At 56.4% G+C, this 27,790-nt stretch overlaps 1 protein-coding gene across 1 annotated transcript; it reads right to left on the bottom strand.

The window, feature by feature from the left end:
- Positions 1-379: 379 nt before the first annotated feature.
- CLPTM1 (CLPTM1 regulator of GABA type A receptor forward trafficking) lies at positions 380-27,754 on the bottom strand. The gene is made up of 14 exons (XM_061139571.1): positions 27,633-27,754; positions 21,511-21,623; positions 15,658-15,781; positions 14,495-14,653; positions 11,962-12,079; positions 7,615-7,700; positions 6,744-6,864; positions 5,920-6,164; positions 5,092-5,185; positions 2,940-3,130; positions 2,569-2,664; positions 2,115-2,250; positions 1,322-1,489; positions 380-1,106 (listed from the first exon to the last, which is right to left on the bottom strand). The coding sequence occupies exons 1-14, from the start codon at positions 27,702-27,704 to the stop codon at positions 820-822; spliced, it is 2,010 nt and encodes a 669-aa protein (XP_060995554.1). The 5' UTR covers positions 27,705-27,754; the 3' UTR covers positions 380-819.
- Between the last annotated feature and the right edge of the window lie 36 nt (positions 27,755-27,790).

The following is a 27,790-nucleotide window of genomic DNA, read 5'->3' as shown; positions in this document are numbered from 1 at the left end:
TAGAGACAAGCTCTTAAGCCCAGAAGCAAGGTCGGGCAGCCAGGGTCCCAGGGAGACTGGGACCAAGGGAGGCTGACTCAACTCTCAAGGCGGTAGATTTGCCCTCCTGCCCTGCCAGGCCGCCTGAGGCCAGGAGATAGTCAGTGGGCACAGGTGAGGCTTTGACACAGCTTTGTGGCTAAGAGTGCTGGTGCGGTGCGGTCACGGCAGGCAGCTTCCCCATCTGTGAGAAGGGACAGTTCTGGAACCCTCTGGGAGGGGGAGAAGGATGAGAAAGGGGCCTGGCCTAGAGCGGTCCTGTGTATGCTCGGGAGAGCCGCCCACACCTGCTCCCTTGGGTGGCAGAGGAAGGAAGGCACGAGGTGGGGGCTCTGCTGAGTTTAAGTTAAACACCCATATGAATTTATTAAATCCAGACTGTGTTAAAGGGCGGCGGTCTGGGAGGAGGGGGCTCGGTGGGGGATCGAGAGACAAGATGATGACGGCCGTGGGCGTCCCTCCGCGGGGCCCCGGCCCCTCCCCTGCCTGGCCCTCCCTCGGCAGTGCCACATCGGCTTCACCATGATTCCCAATGGTGCTGGGCTGGTGGGGCGCGATGGCTAGAAACACAGAGGAACAGACAGACGGACGGCGCCTCCACAAATGACGGGCCCTGGCCTGCCCCGGCCCCCATGCCACACACTGGGCCCCGGCCGTGGGGGCCTCCCGCCACCCCGGCCCGATCTGTCCAGGGAAAGGGCAACAGGGATGGGGTGGCGAGGGGCCAGGGCAGCGGGGTGGTGGTCACCAGGAGCCTGGGCGGAGGAGGACCAGGAGTGACTAATCCCTTTTTTTGTCCTCTGCTGGCTTTGGAGGGGCTTCCTGGGGCTCGCTGGCAGAGCTGGGCCCCTGGCGGGCCTGGGAGGGCGAGGGTGTAGAGGCCTCCTCCCCGGCGGCCTCAGTGGTCGTGGCAGGGCTGGGGGCAGGTGAGAGGGCCCCTGCTGCTGGCAGGGCCTCGGCCACAGGGGCAGCTGCTGGGGCCTCGCCGCTCATGCCAAACTCGTTCACCCGCGTGGGGTCGACGCGGTAGATCCACCGTTGGTAGAGGTAGATGAAGAAGACCACATCTGGGGGGAGGGGTGGGGAGGAGGTAGCGTGAGGGACAGAGGCAGGGCCCACCTGGCCCCCCAACATGTGGGGGGTGGAGGAGTGGTCCTGCTCAGAGTGGGCTGAGCCCCCAGACCAGGGCCCCTCCCTCACCAGGCCCTACCCATGCCCAGTTCTGGTGAGAGCCTGTGGGTGGGGGTGGGCCCACCCCACCCGCCCACCGACCGGGCCTCACCGTCCCGCAGGCAGCCGATCCGGTACATAACAGGCATCTTGATGACAAAGGCAAACAGGTCATCGATGAAGGTGTTGAGGGCCTTGTAGGTGAGCATGCGCCAGGGCAGGTGGGCCACAGACTTGAGCTTGTAGTTGATGAAGAGCTGGGGTGTCATGGTGATGAAGCCTGTGGGGGTGAGGAAGGGACACCCATGAGCAGAGTAAAGGGCATCCTGACCCTCCACCCCTGACTGCGTTTCTGGCTTCTGTCCCTTCCTCACTCTGCTGCAGCCACACTGGCCTTGCTACTTCCAACAGCCCGGCACATCCTACCTCAGGGCCTTTGCACTTGCTCTGCCCACTGTCACCAGATATTTGCACGGTTCCCTCCTAGGCATCTTTCAGGCCTTAGTTTACATGTCATCTCCTCAGAGAGGTCCCCCCACCAGCTTCAACGCCCCCTCACTCTGACCCTTTCATACCACTCATCACCTGCGGTCACTCCCTTGTCTGCCTGTTCACTCTGTCGGTTCCCCCAGGGATGACCGAGATGCACTGTCCAGAGCTTCCTGGAATCCGTTCCTGACCCCTAGATCAGACTGGGCAGCACTTTGAGGCTGCCCATGTGCCATCCCTGACCACCCCCAAGTGTCCGTGTCTGGGGATGGGTCAGTCTCCCACACTGGACCTCAAGTTGTGGGGAGGGCAGGGCCAGGCCGATTCGCTCGCTGTCGAGGCCCCAGCACGGGGTTGAGAGCGTGGCTGGATACCTGCCCGGACACCATGGGGCTGTGCGCCCGGGGCCTGCTCACCGAAGGTCAGCAGGAAGCCGTAGAGCATGCTGAGCACCCAGGAGTACCAGCCCTTGTGCTCCAGATACAGGAGGCTGTAGACGGCGTAGCAGCCCAGCAGCGGGAAGAGGATCCAGGACAGGTACCGGAACGCCATCTGTGGAGCACAGGGTGGGGCTGGACGTGGCTCCTCGGGCCCCAACTGGCACCCTGGCTCCTCGCCCCCACCCACCCACACCTGGTTTGGCAGGCCAGCCCGGGGGAATTTCCAGGTGGCCCTGGGAACTCTGGACTCAGTCAGGAAGTTGATGAGGCAGACAGAGGACACTGGAGGGAATGACACAAGCCCTAAAGCAAGGGGCTGTCAGCTGACAGACATCCCAGCCCCCCAACCACTGTCCAGAGCCGGGGCCCCCAGGAGCGAGCGGGTACCTGGAGAGCCTCCCTGGGGCCCACTGGGAAGAGGGACACTCACATCGTCATACACTTTTGTTGAGGACTCAACGTATGTGGACTTGTCCTTGAAGGTCGGGCGGGGAAAGAGTCCTGCCACCTTGTGCTCCCGGTCCAGCTGCAGACAAGGAGGGAGGCTGCGGTCAGCCACCATGCGGGCTCCCGCCCTCCCCCACCCCGAAGCCAGCTCCAGCCCCTGACCTTCCCCCATTGCTCCCAGTTCCCCTGCCCCATGTGTGACCTGAAAAATCCCCTGGTGCGAAAATCCCCTTGGTCTCGGGAGTGCGGCAGGCACTGGGAATCCCCCGGGGCCAGCTCCAGGGTCTGGCAGGGCCGTGCGACCCCGCTCCCAACCTCCGGGGGCTCCCGCTGCGGCGTGGCGGCCTGACTTACCCGGACATCCATGACCTTGGTGATCTTCCAGAGGTCGATGAGGACCCCGATGAAGACGCTGACCTGGACCACGAAGTTGGTCTCATTGTCCAGGATGTAGAGCAGGACCACAAAGGACTGGAAGACGCCGAAGAAGACGGAGCGCACGGACAGGCCCTCCAGGGACTGCCGGCTGTTCCAGAACTGGATATCTGTGCACGGGAAGGGGAGGGGGGGCAGCCGGGAGGTGAGGAGTCGCCTGGACCCTCCTGCAGCTCCCTCAAGCCCCGACCTCCTCAGACTCCTGGGACGGCACTGGGTCTGCCCGGGGGAAGGGGGCACACGATTCCCGTTTCCCCTGAGAGTCAGCTCCACGGGTGCCGCCAAAGCCCCAGGCAGGCAGGATCTCTGCAGTCCTCGCGTTGGACACCCCCAACCCCCGCACCAGGATCAGTCCCTAGATGGGCGGTGATGGTGACGACAGCGGCCATGCTGCGGGGCTCCTCACGCGCTCAGTGCTGAGGGCTGCTCAGGGCCGCGGCATCCCTAAGGTCGCACAGCCTGGCCTGGCAGAATCTACACGGAAGCCGGGTCTGTGTGACACAGACCTGAGCTGTCCACCCTGGTGCTGTGGCGCCTCCGTTGGGTGGGAAGATCCAGCACGCGTACTCTTTCGGCCCAAGGCCCCAAACCCTTGAAGGAACTGGCCAGCACCCACGCTGGAGTGCACAAGGACCACGGGCTCTGCTCTCCAACAGAAGCTCCTTCCTGTGTTCCCACCCTGCCCCGGACCATTGCCACCCTCCGTGGGGCCCAGCTCAGCCCCACTGCCGGCCCTGATCTCCCCATGGACCACGGCACTGTGGGACCCTGCTGGGCTGTGCACCCAGCCTCTGCCACCAGAGGAGGCCGACTCAGCATGATGCTGGTCTTCTGGGGGAGAAGCCAGGCCTGCGGTCACACGGGCACGGCCTGAGTGCTGGCTGCCCACCTGGCTCTGATTCTGACTCCAGAGCCCCAGCACACCCAGCAGGCTCATCCCTCTCTTGTTAGACCATCAGACCCTGAGGAGATCTGAATGGGTCCCTCACAGGACCTCCCCCACCTGATCCTAACTAGGAAGAATGCATCTGAAGACGGGGTTCTTTCTAGTGGGGGTGCGTGGATTTGAGTTCTGCTTCAGACCAGAGAGGCAGCAAGCACGGGGTGTAAAGCCAGCTGGCCCCGGGCCCACACACTTGCTCTGTGACCCTGGGCAAGCGACTACCTCCCCTATGCCTTCATTTCTGCTTAGGGAAAGAGGGACCCTGAGGGACCCTGCTCGCGGTCAGGAGCGTCTGCAAGCTGGTGCCTGAACTGGCACCCACCTCAGCTGACAGACTCCTCCCTGCTGGGGTCAGCACTACTTACTGTTGGGTTTTGATGTTACAGTTTTCCATAAGGTAACTCAATCACATCCATACCCTCTTAATAATGATGATGATAATATTAATAGTACTCATTACTACTGCCACTTTTAGAAGCTGCAGAGGGCCAGGAGTATGAAGCGGGAGCTGGGGCGGGCTCCCGGATCCAAGTCCTGGCTGGGCCGCTCGGGCGCTGTATGACTGTGGGCAAGTAACCAACCTCTCTGATCCGTAAATGTGGGGTAATGATGCTGCCTCCGGGCTCTGGCTGCGGGGCTTCCATAGGCTAACTGGCGAGGGTGCCTGCACAGTGCCTGGCAGGTGGCCAGGGCCCCTCAAACACTGGCCATCACCCCTGTTGGCCTCTGGCACCTTGGGGCCCTCTGGGGACACGGCTGTCACCTTCCCACTCAGGTGGGCCCTGTGCACTACCCCCGAGGGGTCTCCCCCAATGGGCAGCCTGCCGGGCAGGGCGGTGGGAGCAGCTGTGGGGCTTCCCTGCTCCCAGCCTTGGAGTTCCCCGGCCCTGCTTCCTGGCGGTGCCGACCAGACCTTTGCCAGAACAGCAGGCCTGCCCCTCCCCCTGCGCCACACCCGGCGGCCGGGAGTTTCTGGGCTGGGAGTTGGTAGCCGCTCCCTAGGCCTCTGGAGAGTGGGGCTGGCGGGCCCCTTGCGGGGAGAGGGCCCGAGACAAAGAGGGAGTGAGTGCACCCTACCTTCCCACACGCACCCCAGTGCCCCCACAGGGCCCTGGGGCCCACCCCTACCATTCTTGAAGGCCAGGAACTCAAAGACACTGTGGACGATGGACACGATGATGGTGAGCGCCAGCAGGTAGGGGTTGGTCTCCAGGAGGGCAACCTGGGGCGGGGGTGGGGAGATGGCCGTGAGCACCGCCAGGCCCCGGCTAAGGCTGACCGCCGCGACTCCTTGTTAGCCGGCCTGCCTCTCCTTCCTCTGGCCCCGGAAGAGCCTGATGATATTCCCACAGATCTGACCCCGGGGCTTCCGAGGAGGGGGTGTGCTGGCCAGGAGGAGAGCAGGTCATAAATGGGCAGATGGGCACAGAGCGGGTGGGCGAGGGAGGGGGAACAATGGGGACAGAGAGGTGGGGGGACAGCGATGGGGGCAGGCAGAGTAATAACTGAGAGATATGCAGGGACAGTCGGAGCGAGGGACAGAAACCTAACACCAGAGACGGCCCCAGGCAAGCGCGGCCAAGACCCAACATGCCAGAGGCGGGCAGAGAAGGATGCTGCTCAAGGACACAGGGAGAGTGAGCAGAGACCTCGAGTCGGAGCCCAAAGGCCGGGCGGCAGGCCATGGGGCAGAAGGGGCAGGTCTAGACCCAGAGGGCCGGCCCAGCAAACAGAAAAGCCACGGCAAGGACAGCCAGGGAAGCCTCAGAGGCAGGACCCCCAGCGTCAGCCAGGGCCAGAGGCCGAGTGCCTGCTTCCTGCCCCTCACGGGGAGGGGCCCTGGGAGGTTGTGAAACTGTGGGCAGGAGAGCACCGGCCAGCAGCCCCCAGGCCAGCAGCGCGGTCCACTTCCCCTTCCCCTCCTGCAGCCCGGGAAGGCCCCACCCGCTGCCGCACCTTCACCGAGTCCTGCTCCTCGTCTGACTGCTCATACAGCTCGTCACCCAGGAAGTTCCACGGCGACTTGGCGCTCTGGGCGGCGTAGAGCTGCCAGCGCCAGAGCGACAGCGGGCAGAAGGAGACACGGAGCGGCAGGCTGGCCAGGCTCTCGTTGATGGGGTAGTAGTCCTTCTGTAGGTTCCAGTAGTCATTGAAGTAGATGATGGGGTAGTAGTCACCGCTCACGGCGTCGAACTTCACATCTGTAGGCACGAGGGGTGGGGGCACCACTCAGCCTGGGCCAGAGGCCACAGGCACCCACAGGGTGCGGCGATTATGGCCTCCGAGGACAAAGGGGACCCAGTGGGCCCCCCCGACAGAGAATGGAGGACAGGGGACATTTCTGGGCTGTACCAAGGAGCTGAAAGACTGCTTGACCTCGGGGAGAGGAGGCTAAGGGCAGCCTGGGCAGGCCCCGGCCAGAGGGACAGGTGCAGCTCAGCTCCAGATTCCAGCTGCCCTGAGGGCCACGCGTGTCAGGATTTTGTAAAAGAGTCAGAAATCTGGCTTCGTAAGTGATGCTGCCTCCATTTCTAAGGTTGGCAACAGTGCACACCTTCTGAAGAAAGCTCGTGGGCCAGATGAGACTGGTTTGGGCACATGGTGGTCAGCACTGGGGTCACCAGGAGGTGCAGGAGGGAGAGAAAGGGGTGTGTCTAGAGGGTGGGGCGGGAAGCTTGGGAGGGGGGACACCTAGTTGGAGACGACAGGAGTAGAGGGGTCGGGGGATGGGGCCAGATGAGGAAATGGCCCGTCAAGAGCCTGAGCGGGGCGGGACTCACACTGGTCCAGGGGAGGCGGCACGCTGCCCTTCACCCATGGCGTGTGATCGTCCACGATGTTGATGGTGATGTTGGGGTGCCAGTGGGAGATCACCTCCACGGGCCCGTAGTCCTCAGCCCTCTGAGGGAAGACAGGGGTTGGAGGGCCTCAGAGGCAGCTGCTCGCTTCCTCCGGAGGACTCCCATGACCATTGCGACGGCAAAAGAGCAACCACCATAGCGACCACTGGCCGCTGGCCAGCCTCTAGACCCCACTGCCCTGGCTGTCCCCAGCCACCCGCTGGAGCAGAACACTCAGGTCTGCCCACCTGGATGGGATGGCGTGCCAGGCTATGGAGTGCAGTCTCCATACTCAGGGACCACCCTCCCACCTGGAACCACCTTGTGGAGAGGGGAAGTTTTGGGGCCACCAGAGGTTCACATCCCTGGACTGACAGGGAGTGTTCTTTCCAGAGCCACAGTATCAGCCAGTACCTCCTCTGTGCCAGGCCAACCCTGGGCCCGGCAACTTGGGTATGAATCCCGACCCTGCCATCTCCTGGCTGTGACACCTCAGGCAAGTCTGCCTGTGCCGGGACCCACCCAACAGGCTGGTGAGAGGCTTCTGGGTGGGTCTGTGTACAGTGCGCAGAGCGCCCGCCCCGCCACTGACAGAGGTCGGCTGGAACCGCGCCTGGAGCACCCCCGGCTCCCTGAGAGCTAACTACATCCTGACTCTGCTTCCAGTGAGGGAAACTGAGGCTCGGAGACATAAAGGCTCCCCCAGTGGCTCAGGGGTGGAGCAGGAGATGACTCCCCTGGGCTGCCTGCTAAGCTGGGAACCCGGGTCCAGACGGCGCCCCCAGGACCTGATGGCTCTGCTCGTGTTTACCTTGATCATTTCTGGGTCAGCTTCTGTCTCTCCTGTCAACAGGTTCTTGGTTTTCTGAAACCGTCGGCGCTTGTATTTGTTGATCACTGCAGGCAGGAAGGCCAGGAAAAGGGGTGGACGTTGAGATGGGCTGGCACTCATGGGACCCAGGCCCCAGACCCCCGCCCACCGACGGCTGCTCACCTGGCTCCCGGTCCCCACTCTTCCACCCGCCAACGGACAACAGCAGCAACAGAGAGCCTGCAGTGCCTTCCACATCTCGCCTAGCCTCGGGGTCCCCATCTCTACAGCCACAGTAGCATCCACCAAACTGTCCCCAGTCTTCCCTCTCCGCAATTTGCCGCATCCGTTCCATCAGCCCACCCTGGATGGACGTGTCCTCCAGCACATGCCAAACACCTGACTCCTGCCTCCCCTCTGGGCCCCGCTCCGTGCCAGTCACAGCACCCCCTCCGGGTGACCAGAGTCACCTCAGTGCTGGCCTCCCGGTGCCCACTCTTGCCCCCTAAGATGCCCTCTGCCCAGGAAAGCCAGATTCTTTGTAACCAAGTATCCAGTTGCATCATCCTTCTGCCTCAGAACCCTAGAGGGCTCCCACTGCCCTGGGCAAGGCCCCTGAGAGGCTCACCATGGCCCCCTTGCCTCAGCCCACCCCACTGCCTTCTCCGCAGATGTGCTGCCCCTGGGCCTTTAGATGAGCGGCTGTGTCTCCCTGGCAGGGACCCAGCAGGGTGCGAATCTTCCTGGCTGGCTCCTTCTACCCCTTCCAGCCCCTGGTTATGTGGCCCTCTGCCCCTTGCACTGAAGGAGGCTGCCTAGGCCTGCTCCTTGCCATATCCGTTTCCTTCACAAAAGCCCATCACCACCCACTGGTCACCTTGTTTTACTTGTCTGCTGTCTGTCCCCTCAACCAGTCTACGAACTGCAGGTGGGGTTCGGCCCTCCTGGGCTCTGGTATATCCCCCACTCTAGGCTGGGTCCATGGTGACGAGCAGCGCGATTGATGGATGTAAACAGGTGGGCGCGACAGCGCTGGAGAAGGCCAAGCGCCACCAACACGGAAAGTACTGTGGGGCTGAGTCCCTGGGCAGGAATGGACCTCACTTCCTCCTGTGGATGCCAGGTCAGCCATGGGCTCCCTGCCACCCTGCCCCCAGCCCTGCCAAAACACACCAGACAGACAGGGCTGCCGCTTGTTTACACCCTTGTTGCCCCGCCTCCACCCCAGCTGGGTAACTGTTCAGCTCCTCCTTATGTTGGGACCTCATACGGCCCGTCTGAGACTTCATCCTGCCCTCAGGGGCTAGTGAGAGATGGGGAATTGGGAGAGGAAGCTAGCCAAGAGAGGGGGCCCCTGAGGTCACACCCTGGCTCTGTCTCCCACAAGCTGGAGGCCATTGGTAAGCTATGTCACCTCCTTGGGCCTCGGTCCCCGCTCTTGACAATGGGGATAAAAGCCTCGCCTTTTCTGGGCAGGACCACTGGGAGGGGGCTCTCTGCTCTACAGAGCCCAGCCAAGCGAAGCGTCCCGGCAGAGTCACACTGACACACACCACAGGGGCCAGATTCCTCCCACCCACTCAGAACTGGGGGCTTCTGGAGACTATGGACAAGCTCACACTCAAAAACTCTTGTGGTAATTGACTGAGGGTCTCAGCCCAGGAACAGCTGCTCCTATCGTCCCCATGAATATCATCCCAGCACTTCTATTATTACTAATGGGGAAGGCATTTGAGACCTAGGCCCCACTTGTTGGGGGAAAGCAGGAAACACCCAAGGGTGGACAACTTGGAGAACGAATCCAGGGGGACATGCTCCACTGATCTCCACACCTGGGGGAGGGAGGCTGTCCGAGGAAGGGAGAGGCCAGTCCCAGAGGAGAGCGGCTTCTCCACTCAGGTGGAGAACATTCTGCAACTTGGTGGCATCAGATGGGATTATGATATGAGATGGAACTGGCTTCCGAAGGGTGAAAGGAGCTCCGCTTTTCAGGAGTTAAAGCTTCTAGAACTACACCCTGAGCACCAACAATGGGGCTCACTGAAACGGAGATGTGTTATGAGAGCATAACACACACTGGACTTTGAAACGGAGCGCAGGAAAAAGAAGACTAAAATATCTTGTTAATTTCTTATACTGATCACATGCTGAAATGACAACACACTGACCTCAATAAAATTATTACTAACAATCATTTTTTCGTCTTTTTGTTTTTAACATGGGCACTAGATAACTTAAAATGACCTCTGTGGCAGGCACTGTATCTCTATGGGACAGCACTCTGCTAAAGTCCTGATCGCTGGTCCTTTGGGGAGGGGGCTTTTCCGATCCCACACTCTTGTTCTATGCCCTGGAGTGGGCTGGCATGTCCCTCTGAACCCCTGCTCTAAGAGAGCCCAGCTGTGAGGCAAGCCTGGGTGACCCCAGTGATTTCTCAGGTTCACAGGCTGCAGATTCTATTTTGCAGAGCACGCCAGTATCTGTCGCACTGACCGTGAACATGACCCGGCCACACAGTGACACAGATCACACTCACCAAAGACGAAACCACAAGGGATGCTGGCACTGAGCAGGACTGATGGGGGATAACTGGACAGGTGAGCAGCTGCCCACCTGGGTCACGTGCGAGGTAACCTCTCAGGCATCAGGCACGTGTGACCCAGACTTGCAGGGACACCTTTTTTTCTGGGAGGGGCTGCAGACCACACCCCCTCAGCCCACATCTTCGAGGATGCGCTCCACTGAAGCCTGCCAGCCAGCCGGGTAGAACACCCTGCAGAACATGGTCCACAGACACACTTGCTTAGTTAGAACAGTGCTCAGCACACCCCAGGGACTTTTCCAACTCAGCCATGAGAACTGACAGTCACTAGTTTTTTGCTTCATCCAGTGTAGATGATCACAAAAATATTCTCATCCTTTGGGTTATTTTTATACCCAAAGAAGTAGGGAAAGACTTAACCACGCAAATTAAAGTGCATTTGTCGCTGTCCCACACAAAACAGCTGGAGGGATCTTAACCAAGTCCGCAGGCACAAGAGAATCAAAGCGAGGTGCAGCACACAGCATTTACATGAAGGGGATGGGGGCTTTGGGGGTGGGAGGTAGGCGGTGTGTTCTCTAGATCTGCTGAAACTCAAGTGCGTTGAGACAGTCCCCTGCCTGCCCATTAGAAGACAGTGGACTCAAGGACAAAAGACAAAGAGCAGATGAAAAAATGCCAATTAATTACTAACCTCACGGAAAAAAAAAAAAAAAAAAAAACCTCACGGAAAATAAGTTAGAATAGGAAGGGGAAAATAAACACATACACTGTGTGGTTTAGACGAGGAAGAGCCACAAACTCAAGATCATTTGAATGTTGAATTTCAATCTAATCAAATTATGTTCCTGAGTTGAGATTTCCTCTTCCAGAGTAGGAAGTCAAGAAACAATGTCTAGAACAGAAAAACCCAAAAACTGCAGCATCGCCTTGTTACTGGGAGCCTTGGAGATTAAGGAGCAGAAACCGCTAAAGCAGCTGCCAGTGGGGAGTGGAAACTGGGGGAACCAGAGAGGGGGTGGACAGAAGACGGATGAGTTTTGCTGTCTGGTTGAATTTACATGAGTTTTAAACCATGTGCTCATTAACAAGAGATTTAAAAACAAAAAAAATTTTAAGAGGCCCTGGGCAGAGAGAAGCTCGATTTCAGTACAAGGCTGTGTAAATGGCCACAGTTCTGACCTGGGGCTTCTTGGGGTCACTGGCTGTCCTGGGGTTTGCTCACCAGATCAAGATTCTCGGGGGGTGCACCTGGCACTAGACGGATGGCCAGCAAGGCTGAGAGTGGGGCCAGTCTGGTGACATGGCCCCCACCAGCCTGCCTCATCAAGAGAGGCCCCGCTCAGAGGTGTGTGTTGGTGGGTGCGGGGGGACAGAGGCTCAGAGTACAGCCAAGCAGGACGCACCCAAACCCGCAGCCCGGAAGGCTCGCCCGGCCCTAAGGGAGGCCCCAGACGCCCACAGTGCAGCACTCATTCCAGGAGCAGCTGACATGGATGATCGGAGATCACACTGGATGAAACCGATGGCCAAGGGCCTTCCGGTTTCCCTCTGCTCATTCAATCCAGCTAGCATTTACCCACAGACTACTCTGGACCCTCTGGTCTACCAGGCCCGGCACTGTGCACCGCTGACCCCGCACTCCCCTTCTGTGAACACCAACTCCTCCCCCTCCAAAGGCCCTTTCTCCACCTGCTCTCAGCAGATTCTTCTCCTGCCTGTCCATGGGTGTCCAGAGACAAGTAGGATATGTGGGATTCGAGTCCGGCCACACCGGCCGGGCCCCAGGGCGGGCAGGAACTTACTCCGAGACATGTGGACTGTGGCGAGCCGGCGGTACAGCGCCTTTTGCCGAGGGTCTGGGTGGAAGCCACTCTTGGTGAAGTAGACGTGGATGTAGATGGAGCCATTCTGCTGGACACTCTGCAAGGTGGGTGCACGGGGACAAGGAAACTGAAGCCCCTAATGACGTCCACCCCCACTCCCATTTCTGAGTGCTCAGGGTGGGCAGTGTAGCTGAGGGGTTGAGGGTCAGACACTGCAGTTAAGACTCCAATTCAAAACCGGGCTCCAGCACACAATAGCTGTGTGGCCTCGCTGAGTCCCAGGGCCCACTTGCAGGACACAGATGGTCAGCACGGAGGGCACAGCAGGCCCGTAAGGAGTATCCGAGGTCGCTGGGCATAGCCACTCGAGCCCAGAGGAGGCACTCAATAAACACCAGCGGCCTGCATTCATGAAATGGTATAACAATGAAGGTCAGACCCTGCTCTGAGCACTGCGAATGGCAACTGCCCGATTCGGCGAGTCCACATCCACACAACGCACGTAAACCTGAGGCAGTGGGGCATGTTATTATCCCCTTTTCCAGACGTGGTGACTGAGGCTCATGTGGAGAGACTACAGGCAGTAAGTGGATCCAAACCCAGTCTGTGGGCTCCCCCAGGGCCCTGACTCTCACCATCTGTGTCCTCCCTGGGTCCTTCACTGCTGTTCTCATCCGCCCTCCCTGCCCACCCTCCCCCTCAACACAGATGAGGAACCTGAAGCAGGGGGGCCGCCTGCCTGTGGGTGGCCAAGACCTCGTTAGAGCCTCTCTGTCTGACCTTCATGGGTAGCTGGGAGTCACTCGGCCACACTATGTCCTCAACTTCCGTCTTTTAAGCCCACCTCTGTGCTAACCATGTTTTTTATTTCCTTTTATTTTTTATTTTTGTGTTTTTTATATTTTATGCTGTTTTCACATCTGGCGGGGGAGAGACTGCTCCTCCCAGGGCTAGCTGATTCCTAGAAATAACAACTCGCCTGTCTTCAAAGACACCTTTAAAACGCAAACCAAGAAGCCCAAGTCCATACCCGCAACGAGCCCTTTACCCAACTCGCATAGCCCAGGCTGCACTCAATCACCCAGGGCAGGCGTCAGACGACCAGAGACCACGGCTCCAGCCCAGAGCCTACACAGTGACCAAGCTGCCCAGTCCTAAGCTGTTTCCCCACCTGGCCTGCCCGTCCAGAGGAAACCTCAATAGAGGTTTCGGCCGAGGCCTCCCCTTGCCCCTTCGAAGTGCTCCTACCCAAACCCGGCACTTTCACACATGGCCCTGCACGGTGTGGTGGGCACCCTCCTCCCAGGAAATGTAAGTAGTAAATTCTTCTTCCAATGGCACTGGCCTCTCTGTATCGCTGCTCAGACACCTCCTTAAATCAACATCAGGGACAACTTGGACACCCTCCTGCCACAAAGCTGGGAAGGAGGGTGAGCTCCAAGTCCTTGGGAGCAGTCCTCACTGCCTGGCTTCCTACTCCGCAGCCCTCCTGGGATCTTGGGGAGGGGTCTAGGGGCTGGACGTGAAGTCTCCGTGGGAGTCGCCCCTCCCACAGCCCACAGCCGGGGCTGTCGTACCTGCCTCAGAAGGCCTGCATGCGCCCCACCGCCTCCAGCTACCAGACAGACCAAGACAGAGCCAGACACAGTGCCCACACCCCCTCCTCCCCAGGAAGCTGAGTACACCTGATGGGGAGACATGAACAAGGGCAGCCCCAGAGACATGTGGACATTCACAGAGCCATCACATTCACTGATGCTTCAGCAGTCACAGACTCTGCACCCAGTCCACTGCCAAGCAGAGCTAGGAATACAGCGGTGACCAAGATGGTCCCAGCCTTACCATCACAGGGTTCATAGTCCCATGGGGAAAGAGATCCATATTCAGGTAGTGACCACCTCCCCCCTCCACCCAGAGTTGGCAAGGCTTGGGTGGGGGAGCCCAGAGAGGGCTCTGCCTGAGCCTGATGTCAGGGAGAGCTTCCTGGAGGAGGTGGGATCGGAACCTGGGGCTGTTGTAGAGTTCACAGTCAGACAGCCTGAGTTCAAAACTGTCACTGGCTGTGTGACCCTGGGTGTGGCCTCTCTGTACCTAATCTTCCTCATTAGTCAATGGAAAGAAAAGTTCCCACTGCCTTGGGAGGTACCCCCCAGTCAGCCTAGTCTGGTGCCCAGTATGCAGTGAGCACTTAATCAACACTAACTGTATTTTTCAAACCAGGCTGCCTGACTGGACACCTCCAGGGACAATTACTCATCTTTCACTGGTTTAAACCACAGATCACAACCCTGAAAGCGGGTGGGAGGCCAATTCCAACTCCATCTGCCGGGAGAAGTGGAGGGAACGAGGCCCAGAGACCGTGGGGTCAACCTGTGCTCAAGAGCGTGTGAACTGAGGGCAGAGCCAGGCTTGGAACCCAGACTCCCGACTGCAGGCCTGGGAGCTGGTTCAAGGATACACTCTGGGTGCTGGCCCAGCAGCCGTGGAGCCGGAAACCAGAAGCCGTCCCCACCTGTGGAATGTCGAGCTCAGCAAAGTGCTCGTAGCAGCCATCTGAGTTCTCGCCACTAGTCCAGTCGCCGTACACGAGGTCGTGCTGCTCCCAGAAGAGCGCCGACGTGGCGTTGAAGTCTGTAAAGTGCTCGTGCTCGGAGATGTACACGTGCAGGTTCTGTCGGGAGGGGAAGCGGAGGGGAGTGAGCCAGGGCTGCTCATAGGAGCCTCTGAAGGTTGACAGATAAAAGAGCAGGTGAGGAGCTGTCATCACAGTAACATGAACAATTTGGGATGTGGACGGTTAGTGGGGAAAAGCGTGGCAGCTGGTAGAATAAATCTCTTTCCTCATACCCCACCACGTCTGTCCTGGGCTGAGCCTATGACGTCTAAGAAGGAAGGCGTGCGTGCTCAGTCGTGTCCGACTCTTTGTGACTCCAGGGACTGTGGCCCACCAGGCCCCTCTTGTCACTGGGATTTCCCAGGTAAGAATACTGGAGTGGGTTGCCATATCCTTCTACAGGGGAATCTTCCCAACCAAGGGATCAACCTTGAATCTTAACAATGGCCAGTCTGACAATTAGAATTTAGGGCTAGAAAGGATCCGAACCCCCCTGCATTATGTTTCCTCTCAGCCTCTCTTGCGCTTCTTCATCAGAATTTCGATGGATAAAGCCCAGTCAAGGTGTGCAGGAGTGTCGGCTGGCTACTGAGAACCCAGGGCCGCTGCAGAGGCGGCGTCGGAACCCACTCCCTTCTCACGTCCCCGTGGCCTTCTCTCTCCAGAACCTGGAAGGCCCCTGATAAGGACCAGCTCAACAGCGGTAACCCTGCTAGCCAGAATTCCGAGAAATCTGGCACCCCAGAGCTCTGGAGAACCACAAACGCGGGAGAAGCCAAGATTGTTGAGGTCAGAACACCTGCTTCCCCTGCACGATGTCCCTCTTCCCCAGAGAGAACACCAGCCCAAACCCCAAAGAATTTCTTTGTTCCTGGGTGTGTAATGTCACTTGAGTGACTCAGGTTTCATAGGCTGAAGATGAACCTAGAGTCTTTTGACCCCAGACCTGTTCACAGACCTGACTGTGACCGGGGACGGCGTCCGTGCTGACTGCCCGTGCCACTCCCCCTCCCTACCCCACCCCTTCCTCTCCCGGGTCTGGCCTCCCAGCCAGCAGTTACCATTAAAGTGTCTTTGGGGAACAGGTTGCGGCTGGCGACGCGCGGGGCTCCTCCGGGGCCTGCCTGGTCCTGAGGGGCCGGCCCTCGGCGGAACCAGCTGCTGATGGCCCAGATGATGAAGATCCTGAGGAGGCAAGCAGGGCAGATGGTGAGTCCTCTTCTTCCCAGTGTGGCTACTCCTGACCGGACTCAGCACCTGCTGGGGCCTGACTGGGGGCCTGATCAGGGAGGAGGGTCCCGGAGAAGGCAGCTGCAGGGCTGCTGAGAAGACCAGATGCCCCCAGAGGCCATGCCTTGGGACAGACCCCAGATGCTTGTGTCCGCCAGTGTGGGGGCCCCGGCGCTGACTCCCACTGGGAGTCTGGTGGCCACAGGCCGCAGGGACTCAGACCCTTGGAACCTCAGAACGAGGAAACCCCGGGTCCCGGTCCCCTGGGATCCCAAAGTGTGAGAACCCTGGAATCTGGAATCCCAGCATTTTGGAGGCACAGACATTAGGGAGAGCAACATCTCAGAACTTCAAGTCAACTGAAAACTGGACGAGCAGATAGTAAGGAATTGTGAGTCCCTATTTTTAGTAACATTGGGCTAGGTTACGCAGACCAACTTTCTTGTTGGAAACTAGTTGGAGGAGTTATGTAGGGAATTCCCTGGCAGTCCAGTGGTTAGGACTCTGCGCTTTCACTGCTGAGGGTGTGGGTTCAATCCCTGGTAGGGGATCTAAGAGCCTACAAGCCTCGTTTCATGGCCAAAAAAAATATACATATATAGTAAGAAAAGACCAACACTAGTCTTATATACATAATTACAACTCTTAATACAGCAATATATTCTCTATATTCTTACATATAATTTTTATACATAATACATGTAAATATATATTCTCTTTATTCCTTTTTATTAAAGTATACTTGTGTGCACGTATTCTTTTTTTCTTAGTTAAAACAAATATATTAGAATCATTTTCTCAATTTATAAAATTGAATAAACATAATATACAATCTTTGAGTTGAAAATGAAGCAGAGGTATTTACAGGATACACTTTTAAAAGAGAAAGGCAAGGGGAAGGAAAATATATAGAGTTATCCATCCATATTGTGTAATATACTTAAAAAACTCCACAGAAAATCTGAACTGGGGGAAAGAGAAATGGAAGTTGGTGTCTAATGGGGACAGTTTCAGATGAGGAAGATGAAAGAGTTTTGGAGAAGTTTGGCAATGATGGCTGCACAGTAATGCGAATGTACTTAAAGCCATAGAACTGTACCCCTAAAAATGGTTAAAATGGTAAATTTTATGTTATATACATTTTTTGCTGCAGTAAAAAGAAACAAAAAATCCCAACAATCTGTAATGCACCTTTATACCATCATAAAAGCAGAGACAGGCACAAAGCACAAATCAACTTTAAAACGGACCCCCTGTTTTGGGGGAATAGGGAAGGCCTGGGGTAAGCAAAAACAGCACAAAATGCCTCAAAACACAATACTGTCTTTAAAAACACTCTGCGCAGAGGCTTCCCTGGTGGCTCAGTGGTAAAGACTCCGCCTGCCAATGCAGGAGTCACAGGTTCCATCCCTGGTCTGGGACAATCCCACATGCCGAGGAACAGCTAACTCCGTATGCCACAACTAATAAACCTGTGCTCTAAAGCCCAGGAACTGCAACTACCAAAGCCAGCAAGCCCCAGAGCCCGTGCTCTGCAACAAGAGAACCCACCACAATGAAAAGCTTGTGCACTGCAACGAACAGCAGCCCCGGCTCGCTGCAACTAGAGAAAAGCCCACGCGGCCAAAGGATCACCTCCAACATAGTAATGACAAATGCTGGCGACCGTTAGGTGGTTTTTATTTTCTTCTTTACACTTTGCTTTTTGAATTTTTTTTTTTTTTTTTTTGCTTTTTGAATATTTTTTAATGAACAAAATAAAAAGCCCCACAATAAAACTATAGCAAACTGTTAGTTTTCTCCCAGTATTCATCTTCCCCTTCTCCATCAGAAAGAAAACTCCTAAATTTTAACTGGACCTCTTGGCTACCTGGAATAAAGACTACAAGTCTAGCATTTCAGCTAGGTGTAGACACATGGTGAAGTCCTGGCCAGTAAAATGTAAAAACAGTATGTTATACAAGTATCTTAAAGAGACAGAGCATCCCTCCTTTATTTCTTCTTCCCTCCTGAAATGTGGACATGATGGCTGCATCCTCAGCATCTGTTTTAGGCCATGAGGATAAAAGGCAAACTCCAGGAATGAACAAAGAGCAGGAAGGAATCTGGGATGCAGAACACTGCAGAAGCGTGGTCTGCCTAAATCCAGAACAGTACACGAGACAGAGGGAAAATTCTATTGTGTTAATTCAGGGCTCTCATGTACACGCAGCTCTGTAATTACTAAATGAGCCAAGGACTTATTGATCACAGGTGTGAAAAGCCATACAGTTGCCCCTTGAACAACAAGGGTTTGAACACACAAATCTTTTTCAGTAGTAACTACAGTACTACATAATCCATGGATGGTTGAACCTGTGGATGTGGAACCACAAATATGGAGGAGTCGCTGGCACAGAAGGCCAACTCTAAGCTATATGTGAATTCACAGCATAGGCATCCCTGATCCCCACGTTGTTCAACTGTGTAGCAGTGAGGTTAAGTGCTCAGCCTCTAAGCTACGATATCTGTATCCAAAGTCCAGCTCTGCTACTTCCTGACTGTGCGACCTCAGGCAGGATTCAACCTCTCCAGGCCTCCATTTCCTCAACAGTTAAAATGGGGACAACAGTATTACCCATCACGTAGGGTTGCTTATAAACATTAGATGCATTGATATATATATGCACACACGCACGATATATACATCATCTAGAATGGAGCCTGGTACCGACAGTAAATGCTTTAGACGTGTCAGCTATTACCGTTACTTTCATCATATGAAAAAAGGCATACAACAAACTGTAAACTGTAGTGAAAAACACTACAAGGGAATTCTAGTGTGCGTGGGCACCTCCCTGCTGAGCCCCAAACCACACCGAAGGGCAGGTCAGGCTCAGGGACTTGCCTCTGCCTGTACAAGGCACACAGCCCTGGGGTCTCAGGGGCCACGGCTCAGGTGAGCCATCCACTGCTGCCCCAGGAGGTCCCCGATGCACAGGGCTGGGGAAGGTCTGACGCTGGTGATCTCCAGGGACCCCCTCCACTTCCAAGAGAGGCTCTTATTTTAGTAAATATGCCAAGAGAGAGTGTGGGAGCAAGGACATCCACAGGCAGCTCTGCCCTGACTTAACTGCGTGGCCTGCAGGGGGCCCACCCACTCTGGGCTCCTGGGCCCCTGTGTGTAAGACGTGGCAGGCTGGACCAAACTTTCTGCAGGATTCCAGATCCCCAGTTCTCTCCAGTGTGCACCATCTGCTCATCGCGGGCCCTCTCAGATGCAGCCCACCACCCCCGCCTCCCAGACTAGGAGGCCCTGCCCGAGGATACCAGGGCTGGCTTCACCTACTGCTTCTCAACTTACTGGAGTGAGCAAATAAAAGAGGCTTCCCTCCCACCTCAAGCAGGCAGTCTATCAATACATTCACAGAAAAAACTGTAAGTATATAAAAAAGCATATGAAACCGCCCTCCCATCCCACCCCTACTCCAGGTAGCCACTGGTATAGTTGCAGGAGGCGCTGAAACCCGTGGACTCTACCCTCTCCTCCCCAAAAAGGCCACTCTCACAATCTGCTTGATGCTTCAGAGAGTTCACAGGCCCCTGAGCACAAAGCCTGAAGCCCATCTAAGAACTCCGTATGGAGAAGGTCCTCAGGCAGCCACGGGGACCGCTTCTTGGTGCTGCCTGGTTCTAAGGAAGGAAATAAGCCTACACCGTGTCTGTATGAAGAACGCCTATCTGAAGGAAGCTCTCTTATGTACTGATGTGGAGAGGATTCTGAGATATATTGTTAATGAGAAAAATCAAGGTGCAGAACTGTGTAAAATAGGCTACCTCTTATGTAAAAATGAAGGGAAAGATAAAAATAATCCTTATTCCTAGCTGCCTGAAACATGCAAAGAAGAAACTGATATATAAGAAGATTCTAACTCCTTACTGGGCTTCCCAGTTGGCACTAGTGGTAAAGAACCTGCCTGCCAATGCAGGAGATGTAAGAGACGTGGGTTCAATCCCTGGGTTGGGAAGATTCCCTGGAGAAGGGAATGGCAACTGACTCCAGTATTCTTGCCTGGAAAATCCCATGGACAGAGAAGCCTAGCAGGCTATGGTCCATAGAGTTGCTATTGGACATGGGGGCAAGGGGACAGGAGGGAGTGAATAGGGAAGACAAGGGAGGGGCCCACGGATGAAGAAACCCACCCAGGGAGATTCCTCCCCCCCACCTCCCACGCCCTTCCAGAGGCTCCAGGGCTTGGTCAGAGGTTGGGCTTCCAGAAGGCAGGTCCTGTCCTCCTGGCACCTGGGAATGGTCATGTGAATCCACAGGTAAAAGGGTGCGCACCAGCCAGTTTCGAAAGGATGGCCTGTATGACTCCACTTACAGGAGGTACCCAGAGCAGTCAAATTCATAGAATCAGAAGGTACTGTAGAATGCTGGTGGCTAGCGGCTGAAGCAGGTGAGGGAGAGATAAGCAGTCAGTGTTTAATGGGTACAGAATTTCAGCGGGGGTGTGTGTGCTCAGTCGTGTCGACTCTGTGACCCCAGGGACTGTAGCCCGCTGGCTCCTCCATGGGAAGACATTTTCCAGGCAAGACTACTGGAAAAGAAAGTGAAAGTGAAATCGCTCAGTCGTGTCCGACTCTTTGCAATCCCATGGACTGTAGCCTATGAGGTTCCTCCATCCATGGAAGAGTACTGAAGTGGGTTGCCATTTCCTTCTCTGGGGAATCTTCCCAACCCAGGGATTGAACCTGGGTCTCCTACATTGCTTTTACTGTCTGAGCCACAAACCCACGTTTCTTGCATCTCCTACACTGGCAGGCAGATTCTATACCACTGAGCCACCTGGGAAGCCCACAGAGTTTCAGTTTGGGGAAGATGACAAAGTTCTGCAGATAGATGGTCTGATGGTTGCACCACAATATCAATATACCAAATGCCATTGAATGGTACACTTAAGGATAGTTAAATGGGACCTCCCCGGCAGTCCAGTGGTTACCACTCTGGGTTTCCAATGCAGGGAGCATGGGTTCCATCCCTGGTCGGGGAACTAAGATCCCATGTGCCTTGCGGTGCGGCCAGAAAAAAAAAAGTTAAAATGGTAAATTTTATGTAATGCAAATGTTGTGGCTGAATTGTGTCCCCACCCCACCCCACCCCATGTTCACGTGTTGCAGTCCTAACCCTCAGTATCTCAGTGACAGTATGGGCAGACGGGGCCTTTGAAGAGGTGATTAAGGCTGAGTGAGGTCATTACTCAGGGTGGGCCCTAATCCCACAAGACTGCTGCCCACATACAAAGGGCAGATTAGGACACAGACACGCAGGCAGAGGAAAGCCCTGGTGAAGGCACAGGAAGACAGCCAGCTACGAGCCAAGGAAAGAGGCCTCAGAGGAAACGAGACAGCCTGACACCTCAATCTCAAGACTTCAGCCTCCAGAATTATGAAAAAACAGAAAGGGTCTCCATCAATACAGTGATGATGGTCATTCTCAGTGATTCTTTCCTCTTTTTTAAAATTTTGTTTGTTTGGTCATACCACAAGGCTTGCGGGATCTTAGTTCCCTGACCAGGGACTGAACTCTCACCCCTGGCAGCAGAAGCAGAGTCCTAACCACTGGACTGCCAGAGGACTCCCTCTTTATGCTTTCCTTATTTGACCTTTTGTCAGTGAACAACACCAAAGCCGCATCCGCTCACCTGAACAGCACACCCTTGATGACCTGCCAGGCGTTGGGGGCTGGCTGGGGCGGTGGGTTCTGGGGCTGGGTCTCTGCCGGCGGGTCCCTCCCAACGCTGCCATTGCTGGTCACCTGCGGGGACAGAGGCCAGAGTGAGGACGGAGGACGCATCCTGACGCACCAAGGCTGTTGTAGGTACCACGGTGTGCTGAGGCCCAGCAAGGGCGGAGCACAGAGGGGGCGCGGGGCCCAGCCTGGGGGTCAGGGAGCAGTCCTGGAGGAGGGGACACCAGAGCTGAGCCCTAAATTACAACCAGTCAGCCGGTGCAGGGCAGGCAATGAGGGAAGCAGCAGGTGGACACGTGAACATGAGAGACAGTCTGACTCTGAGGACGGGCCAGTGCCCCGGGGGCCAGCATGCTCCCAGGATTCGAGGTGCCCACCGGGGACAGTGCAGAAGGGGTCAGGAGGCAGGTGTCAGATTGTGCAAGGCTGGTGTTTATCGGAAAGGTCCTTCCCTATGCAAACAAGTCACGATCCTCCTCTGTGGCCAGCCCTGTGGGGGGCCCCCTCCCTCCAAGGGCTCTGGGTCCATCCAGCAAGTGAGACAGACACAGAGAAACACAACCACAACCAGAGCGTGAAACAGGCGGACGTGCGTGACCTGGACATGGCTCAGACCACCTGTGAGGCCGGAACTAGCAACATCTCCACCTGGCAGTCGGGCAAACGAAGCTCGGGGAGCCTAAGCCACCACGTGTCTGGGTCACTCAGGAAGGATGACGGCAGGATGACAGGGGTGTGGGCAGGCCAGGGAGTCAGGCAGGGCTGCCCAAAGACAGAGTCTTCACTCAGAAACAAGCTCAGGGGCTTCCCTCGTGTTCCAGTGGTTAAGAATCCGCCTTGCAATGCAAGGGACACCGGTTCGATCCCTGACCCTGGAAGATGCCACATGCCCAGAAGCAACTAAAGCCTGAGTGCCCTAGAGCTCGAGCTCGGCAACAAAAGAAGCCACTACAGTGAGATGCCCTGACATAGCAACTGAAGAGCAGCCCCTGCTCATCACAACTGGAGAAAGCCCACGCGTAGCAACCAAGACCCGGCACCGCCAAAACTAAATAAGTTTTTTAAAAAAGAAATACAGAGAAGCTCAGAAGCAGAGAATGTCATGATGTCAGAGTGGAAGGGCCTGAGATATTCTTCCTGCCCTGCTCTTTGCACCTGCTGGCTCCCCTGTCCTGCCCTATTCCCTCCCGATAGCTGTCCCTTCACCCCCCAGCTTTTAAGAAGAGGACCAGGACGGTCACCATCGCTTTTAGGTGGGTGCACTGCCCCGCCCAGCGCTGGCAGAGAGCAGGGGCTCGATAAACACCTGGAGAATCAACCAATGCTGCCTCAAAGGCCTGCCCTGAACACCCAAGCCGCTCAAGTCTACCTGTTCCTGGGCTCCCCCAGTTCTCTCCCTCCCGCCCCAAACCTGCTCCTCTGCCTTCGGTCAGCTGCAAATGCCCCCGAGAGCGGAAGACAGAGGCCCCCACAGCCAGATGAGGCTGCCACGAAGCCGAGGCCAGTGTTTGTTAAGCGCATCACTTGTCATTTCCGGGCCCCTTCACCAGTGAGAGTGCTCTCCTTTCACCTCCCGGAAGTGGGGGGCAGCACCCAGCGCTGGGGTCAAAGGTGGAGGCTCTGGAGTCCAAGAGACCCAGGCTGCAGTCTGGTCCCACAGTTCCCGGCTGTGAGATCTTGGGCGTGTCACTTCCCCTCACTGACACTTCACCTCTCTGACCAAGGGCCAGGCTGTGATAATACCATACACTTAGGGCAGAAAAGATTTCTTTCGCATGTCAAAAGAAGTTACCTCCCAAGCACCAGGCCTGGTGCTGGGTGGTGGGGTCAGTGCTGGCCACACAGCTCTGGGCCCTGCCCTCCCGGAGCTCGGGGTCTAGGGGGAAGCACGCCGGAAGAAAAGTAAACAGGATAATTAACAATGCTAAATGGGGATGTGTTCCGGAGGAAACAAGCAGAGCGGGTGATGACAAAGGGGTGGCCGGGTAGTCGGGGAGGCCTCCTAAGAAGCTGTCTTTGACGTCTGGGTGAAGGGCATCTGAGGGAGAGAAAAGGCGTGGGCAAAGCCTTGACCATGGGGCGGGCAAGGTCAAACAGGCATAGTGCAGAGTTCAGGGCTAGCCTTGCTCCTGGAGACACAGGGTAGGGGTTGGGAAAAGGGGGCAAGGTTTTCCAGCAGGTCTGGGCTGATTCCGGGTCAAGAAAAGGAAGGCTGAAGTCAGGCAAGGATTTGAACCCATGTCTGGCTGGCTTCCCAGGTGACGCTAGTGGTAAAAAAACCCACCTGCCAGTGCAGGAGACACAAGAGACATGGGTTTGATCCCTGGGTTGGGACGATCCCCTGGAGTAGCAAATGGCAACCCATTCTAGTATTCTTTCCCGGAAAATCCCATGGACAGAGGAGCCCTAGGGCTGCAAAGAGTCAGACACCGAGCACCTTAGCACCCAGCTGGCTCCCAGGTCTGTTATCTTACCCATGATGGTGGACAAGCTGGCCTGGAAACCCTCCCAGGGAAATGCAAAGGGAAACCAAATCACTAGGATGGCTGTAATCAGAAAGAGGGACAAGCACAAGTGCTGGTGTGGATGTGGAGAAACTGAAGAGCTGTACGCTGCTGATGGGGACACAGCTGCTGCTTTGGAAAATCCTGAAGATACTTAAAAGCTAAGTGTGCCCCCGCCAACCAAGTCAGCAATCCCACTCGAAGGTCTCTGCCCAAGAGAATTCAGAACATGGGTCCATGCAAAAGCTTACATGCAAATGTTCATAGCAGTGTTATACATAAAGCCAGAAGCAACCCACAAACAAGTCTTTTGATGAGTGACCCATGCTGGATCGGCACAATGGAATGCTACTGAGCCATAAAAAAGGACCACCGCTGGGGCAGAGAACATGCAGAAGGGAACCAGGGAGCACTCTTAGAGGCTGGGAACATTCTCAGACTACACTGGGGCAGTGACTGCATTGCACAACTGCAGAAAGGTACAGAAAGCTTCTGAATTCCGCACTGACCACAGGTGTCTACACCTCAGTAAAAAGGTAACCCTCTCGCGGCTCCCACTCCTCTCACAGTAAAGGCAAAGCGGTCACCATGGACCTCTGGGGCCTGGCACGATCCTCCATGCCTGTCTGCTCTCACCCGCCTCCCCTCAGTCACTTGCTCCAGACAGGCCAGCCTCCCCACTGTTCCCTCATCACCCCAGGCCTCTTCTGCCTCCGGGCCTTTGCACTGGGTGTTCTCTTCACTTGAAGGGCTTTCCCCCACTGTCCGTGTGACTCCCTCCCTCATCTCCGGTAGATCCTTGTTCAAACGTCACCTCCTCAGAAAGCCCTTCCCAGACCACTGTATTTAAGTTACAACCCTCTTACCCAACCCTCACTTCCTATGTTCCTCCCCAGCTTTAGCTCTGGCCACGGCACTTACCACCACCCAAGCTGCTCTATGTTTTTCTTATATATGTTCTTATCTGGATAAACTTTCTTATTTCTCTTATTCACTGTCCCTGTCCCTAACTCCACCCCGCCCCCCAGTCCTCAACAAATACCTGGGCTCCAAGAGTGCACAGCCTCTGTTTGTTCACAGCCGATTCCCAGTATCAGCATGGGGACTAACAGGCAGTGGGGACTCAACCCACATCAGCTGCAGGGATGGTTATTAGAGCTGTGGGCTGGTGTCTGAGGCCCTGGCTGAAGGAGGGGCAGGCTGGCTGGAGCAGGAGATCGCTGAGGGCCCGCCCAGGGGCCAGGCGAGGGCAGCAGCGGAGGCTGAGGGCACAGCAGTGACTAAGACATAGTTCCGGCTCTGGGACCCGCGTGCCCAGTCTCACACCACCCCCAGAGCACCCATGAAGGGCCCCAGGAAGCAGCGGAGGCCCTGAGACGGGGCTGGGGCTCGGGGGAACTCGGGGCATCCTCTGACTGCCTGGATCCACACTGGGAATTCCACCTCAGCCTGGCCTCTGCCTCAAGACCCATTCATCCCACAGGTGCCGAGTGCCTGCTCCGTGCCCACCCCTAAGCTGGGCGGTGCTGGGGACACAGCGCTGACCCAGGCAGTTCCCGTTCCGCCCTCCAGGGGCTCCCAGTCCACAGGAGGAGACAGTGACAACCCAGGGTGGACAGGGCTGGCACCAGGCAGCCCAGGGACAGTGGGAGCCCTGACCCAGTGTGAGAGGGTCAGAGAGGCTCCTCGGGGAGAGAATACCTGAGATATCCAGGACTAATAAGGATCCATCAGGTAAAGATGGGAGAAACCTGTGCAAAGGCTAGGAGAAGAGAGAGCGAGGCATGTGCCTCGTTTCATAGTAAGATCTTCACAGTGGCTGATGCTGCTCTTGTCCAGGGACTCAGGCAGGGACAATTTTGCCTCCCCCCCCACTGCCACTCCCTCCAGGGGACATTTAGCAACACCTGGAGATGTTTTTGGTTGTCACAACGGGGGAGGGACGTGTGTGTTACTGACATCCAATGTGTAGAGGCCAGTGATGCTGCTAAAGATCACACAAAACACAGGACAGCGCCTACCATGAACTGTCCAACCCCAAATGTCAACAGTGCTGAAGCTGAGAAATCCCAGTCGAGTCTGAGGGAAAAAAGGCAGATCACGCAAGGCCTCGGTCTGCCAAAGAATTTGTACTTAATCCTGAAAGCAAAGGGATAAATCTTGAAAGACTCTGGATAGAAGTCGGACAAGAGATCTTGTGGGGGGTGGAGTGGGGGTGGGTTTCTGTAAGCTCAGGACAATCAGGGCAAACTGAGCCCTAGTCTCTCTGAACACCCCCCAGGCAATAATCAACAGAAACTCAGGAGAGGGAAAGGCCTTCTTTCAGTGAAACTGGGAAGCCCCTGAAGACAGGGAGAAACATTTCCTAGGACTACTCTTGGGGCCAGGCCCGGGTTGAAGATGCTGAAAAGATCCAGACCAGGAAGGTTGGCTCTGTCATACAAATCTCACCCTAGTGTCCTCCCCAGGTGATATTATTTGCCCCTCCTCTGGGCTCCCTCAGTCCCTGACATGGATTTTTTTGGTCACCACCCTTGTCACTCCAGGATTATACTTCTTTATACTCCTGTCTTCTCTCTCACTCCACTGATGAAGGGACATGGTTAGAGACACCCTCGTGGCTAGGAGAAGAGAGAGCAGGGCTCTCACAGGGCTGGTCCTCCTGTCCAACCCCTCCATTTACCACTGGAGAAATGAAGGGGGGAAAGGAACTTGCCCAAGGTCACACCCAGAGTCAGCTTCAGATTTGTTCTCTTCTCACAACCTGCGCTCCTCTCCCCTGTTCTGCCTCCCACATGTCAGTGACATCCCAGTGGGTGGGACGACAGAACCTCCGTTGTCACTGCATCGACTCCCTAAACATTTGAAGGGTGGCTGCCCTAACTAGTATGTTCCACAGCCTGTTTAGCTGAAGTGGCAATGGGTCAAGAGTCAGTGCCAGGATTAATTTCCCCATAGGACTCATGTACGCTGAAAGTAAACCCATCTCTGTCTCGACCACCCTGCTTCAGCAACGGCCGGTAAGTTCTACAGGGAACAGATCCCAAACCTAACCTAGATGACCTTCTGTAAGCGCCTTAGTCTGTTCCTTGGATTCCTGTCTGTAAAATGGGTCTGTCGGTCGCCACAGCGCGTGCCTTTCACCACGATGATTACCTGACTTTCCCAGAGTTAGAAAACTCCAAAATAATCAATCACTGCCCACACCTAGAGCATGCCGTGAACGCCAGCCCACTCTAGGAACGATCCGGGAGCCTGGAACCGCGGAGTCGAGAACCCAAGGAGTCTGGGTACAAGTCTGCGCCCCTCCGCGCCCCTGTCTCCTCGGCTCGAGCAGTGAGCCTGGTGGCCGCCCGGCGCGAGTATGAAGGGGACCCGGCGCGCAACAGGGCCCCGCTCCCCGCACTGTCCGGCCTCCCAGGCTGCCCGGCTCCGCCTGGGCCCGGTATTCAAGGTCCCTCTGGGCAAGGACCCCTCAGAGCACACGATTATGTGAAAAGAGGCAGGACACGCCCCGTGGGAGGCCCCCCGGGTGGGGAAGAACCCCTCAGGCCCCTCTCGGCCTCCGTACCTGACCGGAGCTGCCTCCCCCGGCCGCCACTACGGCGCTGCCAGCCCCGTCCGCCTCCTGCGCCGCCGCCATCTTCCCGCTCCGGGTCCCCGCCCCCGCCGCCAGGACCGCCCCGTCCTGGACGGCTCCAGCGCGATCGCGCGAGATTTCACGTTTGC

This window comes from Dama dama, chromosome 4 (assembly GCF_033118175.1).
Source record: "Dama dama isolate Ldn47 chromosome 4, ASM3311817v1, whole genome shotgun sequence".
NCBI classification, from domain to species: domain Eukaryota; kingdom Metazoa; phylum Chordata; class Mammalia; order Artiodactyla; family Cervidae; genus Dama; species Dama dama.
The sequence above is the reverse complement of the archived record's forward strand: the minus strand, read 5'-3'. Positions and strand labels throughout refer to the sequence as shown.